This window comes from Drosophila elegans, unplaced genomic scaffold (genome assembly GCF_018152505.1).
Source record: "Drosophila elegans isolate 14027-0461.03 unplaced genomic scaffold, ASM1815250v1 contig_520, whole genome shotgun sequence".
NCBI classification, from domain to species: Eukaryota; Metazoa; Arthropoda; class Insecta; order Diptera; family Drosophilidae; genus Drosophila; species Drosophila elegans.
Genome location: NW_024545903.1, coordinates 461,624 through 474,102, shown reverse-complemented (window position 1 = coordinate 474,102; position 12,479 = coordinate 461,624). Strand labels below are relative to the sequence as shown.

General features: G+C 42.0%; 6 protein-coding genes across 7 annotated transcripts; 3 read left to right on the top strand and 3 right to left on the bottom strand.

The window, feature by feature from the left end:
- The first annotated feature begins 12 nt into the window (after positions 1–12).
- Positions 13–1,590, top strand: LOC108141861 (protein lap1). Of its 2 annotated transcripts, XM_017265454.2 has the most exons (4): positions 13–281; positions 349–556; positions 611–1,195; positions 1,255–1,590. In XM_017265454.2, exons 2-4 carry the CDS (start codon positions 377–379, stop codon positions 1,513–1,515), a joined length of 1,026 nt encoding a protein of 341 aa, XP_017120943.1. In that variant the 5' UTR covers positions 13–281; positions 349–376; the 3' UTR covers positions 1,516–1,590. The 2 variants fall into 2 exon arrangements, with proteins under 2 accessions (XP_017120943.1, XP_017120942.1); XM_017265453.2 differs by lacking the exon at positions 13–281 and having other exon boundaries at positions 288–556.
- On the bottom strand, positions 1,549–2,760 carry LOC108141866 (mitochondrial import inner membrane translocase subunit Tim10). Its single transcript, XM_017265458.1, has 2 exons — positions 2,610–2,760; positions 1,549–1,808 (listed from the first exon to the last, which is right to left on the bottom strand). Exons 1-2 carry the CDS (start codon positions 2,758–2,760, stop codon positions 1,681–1,683), a joined length of 279 nt encoding a protein of 92 aa, XP_017120947.1. The 3' UTR covers positions 1,549–1,680.
- Positions 2,761–2,841: 81 nt separating this feature from the next.
- LOC108141867 lies at positions 2,842–3,175 on the bottom strand. Its single transcript, XM_017265459.2, has 2 exons — positions 3,064–3,175; positions 2,842–3,001 (listed from the first exon to the last, which is right to left on the bottom strand). Exons 1-2 carry the CDS (start codon positions 3,099–3,101, stop codon positions 2,842–2,844), a joined length of 198 nt encoding a protein of 65 aa, XP_017120948.1. The 5' UTR covers positions 3,102–3,175.
- A 750-nt stretch (positions 3,176–3,925) lies between these two features.
- Positions 3,926–4,323, top strand: LOC108141864 (cytochrome c oxidase assembly protein COX19). The gene has a single exon (XM_017265457.2). It carries the CDS (start codon positions 4,039–4,041, stop codon positions 4,321–4,323), a length of 285 nt encoding a protein of 94 aa, XP_017120946.1. The 5' UTR covers positions 3,926–4,038.
- Positions 4,324–4,338: 15 nt separating this feature from the next.
- On the top strand, positions 4,339–5,499 carry LOC108141862 (phosphopantothenoylcysteine decarboxylase). The gene is made up of 3 exons (XM_017265455.2): positions 4,339–4,513; positions 4,933–5,072; positions 5,153–5,499. Exons 1-3 carry the CDS (start codon positions 4,339–4,341, stop codon positions 5,411–5,413), a joined length of 576 nt encoding a protein of 191 aa, XP_017120944.1. The 3' UTR covers positions 5,414–5,499.
- Positions 5,430–12,443, bottom strand: LOC108141860 (cyclic nucleotide-gated cation channel beta-1). The gene is made up of 6 exons (XM_017265452.2): positions 12,173–12,443; positions 11,901–12,008; positions 8,017–9,678; positions 6,954–7,103; positions 6,462–6,891; positions 5,430–6,403 (listed from the first exon to the last, which is right to left on the bottom strand). The coding sequence occupies exons 2-6, from the start codon at positions 11,925–11,927 to the stop codon at positions 5,514–5,516; spliced, it is 3,159 nt and encodes a 1,052-aa protein (XP_017120941.2). The 5' UTR covers positions 11,928–12,008; positions 12,173–12,443; the 3' UTR covers positions 5,430–5,513.
- Between the last annotated feature and the right edge of the window lie 36 nt (positions 12,444–12,479).

Genomic DNA, 12,479 nt, shown 5'->3' with positions numbered 1-12,479 from the left:
TATGTATATATAAAAATAGAATCACCCTTTTGGCCACAGATACCATTTTGCGCATGCTTTTACCCAGCGCTAATGTGATTTTTAAATTTAGTTCACTAGCTTGGGAAAGAGAAAGCAAAACCAAAGAGTGCAATATACAGAGACATTTATGCATATATAGATTCCGAGTGTCGTTATATAATATGCACTCAAAACAAACGAAAAAACGCGCTAGAGAGACAATATTTCGAAACTACAAATTTCGAATCCTTAAAAAAAAAAAAGCGTTTTCCCCAAACTTAGTAAGTTTTCAGAAGAGTGTTGAACCATTTTGGAACCAAAACCTGCTAAATTCAAGTTCTATCGAAGAATATAGAGAAACAAAAAAAAAAGCGAAATGGAGAAGGTCTGCCAGTTTTTTCGCAACAACTATGTGCTGGCCAACTGCGAGGATGCGATTTACAAGAAGGCGTTCACCCTAAATCTATCCCACTACCAAATGACAGAGGTGCCGGACATCATCGAGCAGTGCGAAACGCTGATGAAACTCTTCCTCAACCAGAACAAATTGAAAAAGGTGGGTGCATCGGTGAATAAGGGAACTAAATAATAAACTCTATTCCATGGACAGATTCCATCCTCCGTTGGCAGCTTGCAGAGGCTACAAGTTCTGACCTTGGACTACAATAAACTGGATGAATTCCCGCTCTGCGTCTGCCGTTTGGTCCGGCTGAAGTTTCTCAACATCAGCTGCAATAGCATACGTTCCTTGCCCCCGGAAATCGGTTATCTGACCCTGCTGGAGACCTTCTGGTGCAATAACACCGGTCTTGAGGAACTGCCCGCCGAGATACGCAACTGCGAGCGCCTCGAGACGCTGGGAGTTCGAGGCAATCCCCTGAAGAGGCTGCCTGATGCCATCGGAGCCCTGTCCTCGCTCCGTTGGCTCACAGCCGAGGGCTGTGAGCTCACGGAAGTGCCATTGACATTGGCACTGCTGGGGAACTTGGTGCATCTGAATCTGAAGGGGAATAGGCTGAGACGACTGCCCAGGATGCTGATGGCCATGCAGAAGCTGCGGTTCGTCTTCCTCAACGACAACCGCATTGATGAGCTGCCCACGAGGTCTCAGCTGGAGGAGCTGCGCACCCTTCACATGCTCAACTTGTCCAAGAATCCCATCAGTCTTCATCCCGATCTGCAACTAATGGCTTTGGTGAGTAGCGAGCAGTCAGTGTCAGTGGTCTGTAGTTTAGATCTTGCACTTTTCCACAGCGCCAGACCAACCTCTATGTGGATCCGCCGGCGGATTCCGCCCAAGCCTGCGACGGCCTGTCCAGTCGGACTAGCCTCAACACCCAGGAACAGCAGGAGGATCAGGCACGGGGCGCCGGACTGGACGTCGACTCCTCCGACTGGGCCAACAGCGTACGCACCAGCGAACTGGACACCACGGACGAGAGCACGCTGGAGAACAACATCGAGGATCTGAGTGTCATGCTGCCGGAAATGTCGCGTTTCGTCACCACCTTTTGAGAGCATAGATGCTAGATGTGCGCTCATGGTCGGTTGTTATGTAGCACTCATAAATCTGTGGTTTATTCTCTACAACTGGGTGTTTTGTACATGTACCTCTAACAATCGTAGCGCTTCAAAATGCACATTGGTTATGTGGAAATGGGGGTTTTATGCGTTTACAGGTTAACTAGACATCTTCTTCATCAGCTCCTCGTCCTGCATCGACATGGCCGTCAGCTTCTTGCCAATCTTCTCGTGAATGTCCAAGTACTTGGCCACGCAGCGATCGATGCAGACCATCTCGCCCTTGCCTGCAAAATGGAGCAATGGAGAGAAATTATTGGTATAGTTAGTACAGTAGGTGATATTTATTTTATCTGAGCTTGAAAGTATATTTTTAATAATTGATATTAAGTAAATGGTATATTCATTTCTGTTAGTAAAGAGTCTATTTAAAATAAACCCTGCTTAGAGGTAATTAATTTGAATATTAAGTTTTCGAAAAAACCAATTAATCCTTTGTGGATGTTCGAAGGTATAGTTCAATTCGATTTTCAAACAGGCAATGAAAAATTGGAAATCATATAACAAATGTTCAATCAATATTTTATTGAAGTGTAAAAAATACACCCCAGATCTGCTATACATTTAAATAAACTCCTAAGTTTTTATCGGAAGTGTTACAAAAATCTTGTACAACAATTTCAGTTGGAATGTACATTAAAGATGTAAAAATTATACCTAATTTTATATTATTTAAGTTAATTTATTAAAATGTATTCACATGGATACATTTAAGTAAGATCTCTATCCAATTAAAGACAACTAGAGGCTTTATTCTAAGCATGTTGATTGCAAGAGTAATGAAACTCATTGAATTTTCGAGAACTGAATGTTCAAAAAATTTTATTTTTGGATGTACTAATTGAAAGCGTTCATACCATTCTTCATACCAAAATTATTATACTACCTTATTTCAATTTTAATGTCTTAGTAATTGAATCTTGTCTGTACCTATGGTAGAATAATGAACTGAGAAAATGTACCTAAGTATAGCTGGGACATTCAACACCTTTGTTCATATAATGGAGTAACATATATGTAGTACTCACCCAACTCCGATTCGGAGTAGCGGGGCGGAATACACTTCTTGTGGCAAGCGTTCGTCATGCGGTTATATAAATCGGACATCATTTCGATCTCCATCTCCTGCATCAGCTGCAACTTGGCCTGGTCGGCGGAACTGATCTGTGGCATGGCCATCTTGGGGTGCTTCTCCTGATGATGCTTATATGGTGTGGTTGTGGATGTGAGTGTGGATGTGGATGTGGGTGCTCGTAGTAGTTAGTAGTCGAATCGCCTGTCCGATGCTGCGGTTGAGTCGTAATCGCCCTGGTTTGCCTTCCTCATGCGCTCACGAACTCGCATGCTCTCGTAACGCCGGTTCTCAACGGATTGCTTTGACAGCACAAAAGCGTACACGCCACCCACGGTCAGAACAGTCCTGAGTGATGCGAAATGTCCATAAACTTGTGTAACTTGACTTAATTGGGATTTAGTACGAACCAACAAACAGCAATTCGCCCTGCGTTGCCCAACGACATAGCCTGCTACGAAAATTTCTACAAGTGACTAACGCGTTTCGACGAAAGGTGCACGGGATTTTTTATCACTGGCACGTGTGACTGTTACGGCATTTTGGGTGTTCATTATCCAATAAGTCACTGTTTTCGGGAAACTGTGATTTAATTATTGAGGTGCTTTGCTTTATACAGAATAACTTTTTTGAAAAACGGGCAAGTTTTTAATTTTTTGTGAAATTAAAGTTAAGTTTATATGCAAATTTAGTGGCCTTTCAATTTGCTTAGGATTCATTGGTGTTTTTTTTTTGGCAAAATTATTTAGAGAATTTCTTTATTTAATTTGTAAAATGTAGTTTATATAATGAATAATTTATTGCAAATGATTTTTTATTACTATCTACATGGGTCGACTTAATAATTTGAGAAAATTCAAATACTATTTATTTTAAAAAGAAATATTCACTATACAGATGGATTTTAACAATAGGCAATATTTTGAAATTTCCATTGGTTAATATTCATTTTATTTGGAGAACTTCTTGCCGTAATTTCTTAAATAGTTTTTTATTGAGGAATTTATTTCGGGAATATTCACGGTGAAAATTGTTCAGTTGAAATCTTACATAGGAATTAATCCGCGAACTTTTAATATTATGTATATATTTTTATTTATAAATTTACAAGTGTTTTTGGCTGTTCCTTTATAATTCCAAACTATAAGTTTTCACAGCTGGACTTGAAACTAAAATGTGTATATTTTAATAAGATTCCAATGAGACATTCCACTACTCACAATTTCTGGTACATTTACTATTAGTATTTCTCTAGTATCCGCTAGAACAATCCCGGCACTCCAATACAAACGGTCACACTAAATTAGACGCTATTTATCCAATTTCGTAATAAAGTCATATTTTATCAATGAACTGAGATAAGGCGAGAGCAGAGCAACCACCAAATGACTTCACAGATCTACAATCAGAAGAAGTTCGTGCCCACGCCGCCCGAGAAGGGTTCCTTTCCTTTGGACCACGAAGGACTCTGCAAGAAGCAGTTCCTGCTCTACGCCAGCTGTCTGCGCAAAAACGCCCAGGATACGAGCCAGTGCCGCCAGGACGCCCGAAACTATTTGGCCTGTCGCATGGACAACAATCTTATGGAGAAAACCGAGTGGTCCAAGTTGGGTTTCCACGAACAGAGCACAGAAACCCCTCAAAAGCAGGCGGAGGAGCAGAAGCACTAGTCGCCATTGGACACCATGAAACCCGAACGCAATGTGATGATAGCGGCCACCGGTAGTGTGGCCACCATAAAACTAGCCCAGTTAATCAAGGAGCTCTCCGACGAGCGCCTGCCCTTCAAATTCCACCTCAAAGTCCTAATCACCGAGGCAGCCAAGCACTTTTTTGAACTAGAGCAAATTCCCGAAAATGGTGGGTCATTTATGTTATAATAAAAGTTGTATTACAAGTGTAATCTGTAGTTTAAGTTAAGAAGATAACGCTAATGGCTAGGGCTAGCATTAATCCCATGTCATTTGGATGGAACCTATTAAAATACCCCTTATATGGTCCAATAGTAGTGGTTTTTCCATGAAGTATGATCATTTAAAATCACTTAAATCATTTTAAAGAGTACTTATAATAAACCAAATAAGTAGATACAATATTCCGTCTGTATTTAAGATCTTGTTTGTCTTATGTTAGGTGACTCATAATTATTTTGTTTATAGTTATTTCACTAGTAACAATTGTATAGAAATCACCTTTAAGGAATCCTAACATTTGATCTATTCAACACCTCACATAAGTCGAAATTTGTAGCAATTCTAACAATGAGTGCCATCTTGCAGTACCCGTTTACCACAATCGCGATGAGTGGATCAACTGGAACAAGCGAGGAGATCCCGTCCTGCACATTGACCTGGGCAAGTGGGCCGATATGCTGGTGATAGCCCCCCTCAGTGCCAATTCCCTCTCGAAAATAGCGACCGTAAGACGAATGCTTGTGAAATTCTTGTTGTGAAATTCTTTGCATACCCGAAAATAACTCTGTATCTCTGTTTATGGCAGGGGATTTGTGATAACTTCGTAATGTGCGTAGTGCGGGCATGGGACCTTCAGAAGCCGCTGCTCTTCGCCCCCGCGATGAACACCCGCATGTACGACCATCCAATAACCCGGGAGCAGATCGACAAGTTGACTAGCTGGGGCTACCAGGAGATACCCTGCATCTCCAAGACTCTGATGTGTGGCGACACGGGAAACGGTGCCATGGCAGAGGTTCCCACAATCGTGGAAGCTGTGCTGAATGCCTTGAAATCAGCCAATTAGTTTGGATCCAAAACAATTTGTTATACACACAGAGGGTTTATATCGCAGAATATTTTTGTTACAATAATTAGACAAATACTTTGGAATTGGCTGCGTAATCTTAGAGATCCACCACCTTCATGTCCTCCAGCGAAGCCGTCGCCGATTGGCTGATCAGAGCCTTCTCCGAATCCGTGAGGTTGATGAACTTGTGCTTGGACTTCAGCTCTTGCTGGATGGATGAGAGTAAATCGGGTGAGCAGCGTCCCGGTTTCAGGCTCTTTTGCTCCTGCGTCTCGGCGCCACCGGTGATTTCCATTCTGGGCTCCACGATGGTCTCCATTTGCAGCGATTGGCGTTTGCGACGCATCCGCTTGGAACCTCTGGTGATGAGCACCACGGCGGGCGACTCAAACGGCAGCGCCTGGATGACTGTCTGCAAGAGTTTCGGTGGCGTCTCCGGGGTTTTCGGATTCCCAATGACCACATCTGCCTGGAGGGCACTGCGTACTCGCTCTCGTTCCTCCTCCCGCTCCCTGGCTGCATTTTTCCGCATCAATTGACGGGCACGCTTCTTCAGGATCGCCTGGGCATTGGGGTAATACGCAATCACCTCGTTCAAATCCGATTTGGAGAGCACAAAGAGATTGGAGTAGCCCTTGGAGCGCACATCTGCTGTCCTGCGATCAGCTCCATTGATTCCCAGCAAACTGATCTCACCGAAAACGGAGCCTTCGGTTAGGGTGGCCAGGACGACATCGCTACTGGGACCTCCCATCACTTGGACTTGTCCCAGTTTCACAATGTACATCTCCCGGCCAACCTCACCCTTCCGGCAAACGAAATCTCCAGGCAGAAAGGTAACAGCACGTAGTTTCAGGACCAGATCCCTGAGTAGAGCCTCTTCGCAATCGGCAAAAAGTTGAACCTTTGAGAGGGTTTGAATGTGCACGGAGATGGCAATGTCGGTCTTAAGGTTGATGGGCAAAGCATCCAATATATTTGATTCATCTGGGGAATGGGATTGCAATTAGTTGAGGCTTTAGTAAACTATTTAAGCTTTACAAACCCAAAGTGCGCTGCTGTTCCCAGGTGAACTGGAACCACATTTTGACCCTGGACTGCACCGCCTGGGAGAGATTAAGGCGTCGCATGTACTCCAGTGTCTCGTCCTCCAGCTGGCGATACTCGTGCTTATTCCGCGTGGCCGTAGAGATAATGTCCCTGATCTGACCGATCAGCAGGGCGAACACAAAGACGCCCATTAGCCAGGCCACCGTCATGAAGACGTACTCCCCCTGGCGTTCCGGCTTCGGATTTTTCCCAATCGATGTGGCCGTCTTGGTGGCGAATGCAAAGCACCTCACATACGGATGACCCTTGCCGCTGAAGACCCATCGATTCTGGCCCAATCCCTGGTAGTCGCTGTACGCATAGTACAGAGCTGCTGTGATGTGAATCATGTACAGCATGTAGGTCAATGTCTTGGCCACTCGTACCTACATATATAAACATATATTCATAGTAAGTTGAAGGTATTTAAGGAGGAGCGAAAACCTACAAAGTGTGGTGATGATATTACTCGATCCAAGAGGCGAAACACTTCCCAGAAGCTCTGGATCTTAAAGAACCGGGGAAAACGCAACCAAACAGCACCTGTGCCCAGTTTGAGGTACAACAGCTCTAGCGGAAGAAGCGCCAGAAGATCCAACTGGAAAATTAATTGCAATTTCATAAGTTACTAGAAAATTAACATAAACCTTTAGCAGGGTGAAGAAAATATAACAACACAGGACAACAAAATGAGACTTTGTAGGAGGTGCAGGCTTATTTGTATAAAATAAAATTTAATAGAGTAATATGTACGCAAATCTGTATACTTAGATTCCGTTTCTAAGGTTTGGGTTTTGTAAAATCGCGGAAAAAAAATTTTAAAGAAATCCATTTAATTATGAATCACAAAATTGAATACTTTTCAAATTTACATTATATTTTATTTAAAAAGTAATTTCATTGGTTTTTAAGTTGATGTGTTTACCTCTATTTACAAGTCTTTAATGTGGTGAACAGGATTTTTAAAATACTACGAATTTGTTAAATTTTTAGAATTTATATATTAAGACTTTTAAAAGGAACAAGTACTTTTGAGTCACTTTAAAACATATCGATTCATACATTGATAAAAAAAACTTTAGTACAAAAAAAACATAGCTATTAAATTCAAAATGAAATATTTAATATTTTTATTAAATAAATAAATACATTTAATATTTTAATTAAATATTAAATCAACATAAAATAATAAATTCATTTTAAAATAACTAAAAATTGCAGTGTATGAAAATGTAGTAGGCTTTAAAGAAATACGGACGTATCCTATATATAAAAAAATACATTTAATATTTTAATTAAATATTAAATCAACATAAAATAATAAATTCATTTTTAAAATAACTTAAAATTGCAGTGTATAAAAATGTAGTAGGCTTTAAAGAAATACGGACGTATCCTATATATAGAGAAAGAATATATAAATCAATAGGAATATTTACCACTGAAAATGGGCTTTTGCGCAGCTCTAATAAACCAATTAATTAAATTTAAAATTTGAAAATGACACCCACCTTAAATTGCAGTTTCCTCATGTAGTTCTTCCTGGTGAGGTTTTTGTTCTTCACCCAGAATCCCTCGAAGAGGTACATAACCCGGTGCTTGAAGAAGACCACGTCCAGCAGGTACACAATGTCGGCACAGAAGTCGCAGGCCAGCCAGATGTTGGTGTTCTCCTTGGTCTGGAAGGGGAACGAGGAGCGCAGCGGGATGACCCAAGCGTTGTAGAGGAACGACAGTGACACCACGCACAGCCAGGAGATGTAGATCTTGCCCTGTGGATCCAGGGTGCGCTCGTCATTGTTGGCACCGCACAAGCTGGAGCAGAGCCACACATTCGAGCGGGGAGTGTCCGCCTCGAAGAGTCTACCGCGATGAGGAGACGGAGACTGACCCGCCGGCACCAGGCGCACCTTGTGCTGCGGCGATGGATGCAGACTCTTGGTTGGCGGCGGAGATGGTGAACTGGCCGTGCTGCTGGACGAGGGAGTGGGTGGCAGCTCGATCCGGGACTTGACCTTATTGGCCCTGGCCGTGAAGCGGCGCACCAAATGGCGCACCTGGTCGCGGAGGAACTGCTGACCCTGGGAGTCCAAGCTGCCGGCACTGCTTGGCTTGCGGTGCTCCAGGTCCATGTCCACGTTCATTTCCGCTTCCGGCTCATCGACGGCCACTATCTCGCTGTCATTTATGGAAGGTGTTCCCTGTGCCCGCTCGTTGCGATCTTCGTTTTGGAGTTCCGGCGATTCGTTGTAACATATCTGCACATCCTGTTCGTCCTCGTCGATGATGGGATGGGATTCCGCTAGATGGATCGGCGTCTCCCCCTCCTCCTCGTCCGTAGGGAGCACCACTTGACCCGTGGCTGCGGCCAGTTCCTCCGCCCGCTGAATGGCTATCGGATCGGGTACGACCACTACGGGCACTGCTCCCGGTAGTGGCACCATTTCGAAGCTCTCCTGCTCCAGCACCCTCCTCACGCTATCCGGACTCACCAGCGGCTTCTCGTGATGCAGTATGTGCTTGACCAGCGCATGGGTGGCGCCCACATTGTTCTGGTGCTCTGCGGTGTCCACACAACCGATTTTGCCATTCCTGAAGTACAAACGGGAGTGGTAGAAGCGCGGACTGCCGGGACGATGTCTTCTGGGCGGTGCCTTGTAGGCGTTTATCTTATAGGTGACCCTTTTCACGGGACTGGAGCTGGGGCAAGGGCACTTGTTCTCCTTGTTGGAGCTGGAGAGGAGGAGTTGCTCCTGTTCCCTCTCCTTTTGCATCAACTCCTCGGTGGCGCTGACGAACTGCTCGATCTCCCTGAGATCCTTGGTGATCTCCTCCAGACTGCGTCGCACTTGGGCCTCCTTCTCGCCGGGAGACGAGTAGCGGCGCACGCTCTCCGGCTGTCGATTGATCACATTCCGCATGAAGGCATGTCGTTCGAGGGTGTCGCAGAATTTGGGCTCCCGCCGCGTAGACGACGACGAGGTGGAGGAGGAGCTGCTCTGGGAGTCGCAGTGGGCGCTGGTGGGCGAGGTGGCCATCCGCTTGAGGAGCGGATGATTCTGCTGCAGCGAATGGATCTCCTCGTCGTAGGCAAAGTTCTCCAAAATATTCGGCGATGACTTGAGCAGCGATGCACTCGCCTCCGGTTCGAGCTCCTCGCTTTGGCGACTCACCTGCAAATGAATGAATGAGCCGCACGTTCAGTCGATTGAGGGTCGGTTTTCAGAAATAAATAAATCGAAAACAAGGCGAACCAGCACGCAAATGCAATAAAAACAACAAAAACGGGGGGCCAGTCAGTGTGATTCGCATGGTAATTGCCTCGAGACACCCGCACAACGGCAATTGCGAGTCGCTGGAACGCCAAAAGCCCATCTATCGAGCTAGCCATCTATTGGATCTACCTATGGAGTATTAACCCAAAGGGTCGTGGGGTCAATTTACTGACTTTACAAGCGAGTCGCCTTGAACCGAAGTCCTGCCGAAAATACTTTCACTAGGGTTTATATTCAAAGTTAAGGCCACAGAAAAAATATACTTTACTAACATGTTGTTGTCTACAGGAGAAATGAAAACAAATTATTAAGGCCTATTAAATATTTTAACAGCTAAAAGAAAAAAAACCTAATTTAGGGATTGCACATTTAAGAATGCTGAGAACAACTAGCCTTAAGAAATATTTTTTACTAAACAAAAATATACTTAAAGGAATTAAAAATATAGAGAAGGTGAACAACAAATTGTACTATATATTTGTCACTTTTCACAAAAGATTCATTTATTTTCTAAGCCTAATTTTTTTATACCCTTGCAGAGGGTATTATAATTTCAGTCAGAAGTTTGCAACGCAGTGAAGGAGACGTTTCCGACCCTATAAAGTATATATATTCTTGATCAGCATCACTAGTAGAGTCGATCTAGCCATGTCCGTCTGTCCGTCTGTCCGTCCGTCTGTCCGTCTGTCCGTCCGTTTATATGCAAACTAGTCTCTCAGTTTTAAAGCTATCTGCATGAAACTTTCCCAAAAGTTGTCTTTCTATTGCAGGTAGTATATAAGTCGGAACGAGCCGGATCGGACGACTATAGCATATAGCTCCCATAGGAACAATCGGAAAAATAAATGAAAAAAAATTATAACTTTGCTGTTTTTTAATTTTTTGTTTAGTTCTTCGACATTCAGTAATGGTTAAATATTTTAGAATTACGGTTTAAATTTCATCAAAATCGGTCGACTATAGCATATAGCTCCCATAGGAACAATCGGAAAAATAATTGAAAAAAAATATAACTTTGCTGTTTTTTAATTTTTTGTTTAGTTCTTCGAGATATAGTAATGGTTAAATATTTCAGAATTATGTTTTAAATTTCATCAAAATCGGACGACTATAGCATATAGCTCCCATAGGAACAATCGGAAAAATAAATGAAAAAAAATTATAACTTTGCTGTTTTTTAATTTTTTGTTTAGTTCTTCGACATTCAGTAATGGTTAAATATTTTAGAATTACGGTTTAAATTTCATCAAAATCGGTCGACTATAGCATATAGCTCCCATAGGAACAATCGGAAAAATAATTGAAAAAAAAATTATAACTTTGCTGTTTTTTAATTTTTTGTTTAGTTCTTCGAGATATAGTAATGGTTAAATATTTCAGAATTATGTTTTAAATTTCATCAAAATCGGACGACTATAGCATATAGCTCCCATAGGAACAATCGGAAAAATAAATGAAAAAAAATTATAACTTTTCTGTTTTTTAATTTTTTGTTTAGTTCTTCGACATATAGCAATGTTTAATTATTTCAGAATTATGGTTTAAATTTTATCAAAATCGGACGTCTATATCATATAGCTCCCATAGAAATAATAAAAATATATAAAATAACTATATAATAATTGAGCTGCTAATCATCATAGTTTCAATGTTTTTCAGCATATACTCAAGTAAATCATAATTTAAATGTTTTCAAAAGTATTTAATTCATGCAATAGCTGCAAGGGTATATGAACTTCGGCTTGCCGAAGTTTGCTTTCTTTCTTGTTATTGTATATTTTTCATGTGTTTTGTAGTTGGTTTTCAGTCCAAGTTCGTACACATCAAAAAATTACTATTATTATTATATTATATCCTAACGCTACAAGTGCAGGCTTATTTTTATTGCGTTAGTCATAAATTAAAGCTTTGATTTCAAGTTACTTTAGTTTTAATTTCTAATTTCTTATATTTATTATTGTTATTTCTTGCATCTCTTTAGCTCTTGCATTGCTTTAATCATGGATATTTGCTCCTGTATTTGCAAATTAAAGCCACTTAACTTTCCATTGCTATCCATTGATTATCGTGATCCATTCTCCTAATCAAAAATTGTAACCTTTTACCATTCCATAGCTTACCTTTCGAAAACGTGCCATGCTGGACATTTGGTTGACCGACTTGCCAACGGGCAAGTTCAGTGTCAGTGGAGGGTTCAGGGTTCAGGGTCGCTGGCCTTGCCTCTTGGCCTGTAATTAAGTAGGGGAAGAGGAACGGGTTTAGCTTCGTGCGTGTTGCACACGGCGTATGATTAATGTGCTGAGTGGACACGCAAAACGCAATGCACTTGACCTTATCGAGTGTTATCTACTTGGTTTATTACGTTGCCTATCCATACATATGCTTTACGCACTATTGATTTTTCCAGCTGTTGCAACTTGGATGGTGCTGTTCTTTGTTTTTCCTCCTTCTGGATTTTCGTTATCAGCAGCTCAACAGGTGGTTGAAAATTTGTAAAAATTTTACCTGAACTTTTTAGGTATTTATTTAACACTTTCTTATTTCTTAGCTGTTAATCCTTTTACAGCAATTTGTTGGCGCAATCGACTAGAATCTTATTTTCCCTGTTTTTTTGGGAAAAACCTCGGGACCTCAATCCTAGACAGAAAGTCACCAGCCGTCGATGCCGAAGAAGATAAACTGGTCAACGAAACGCGGGA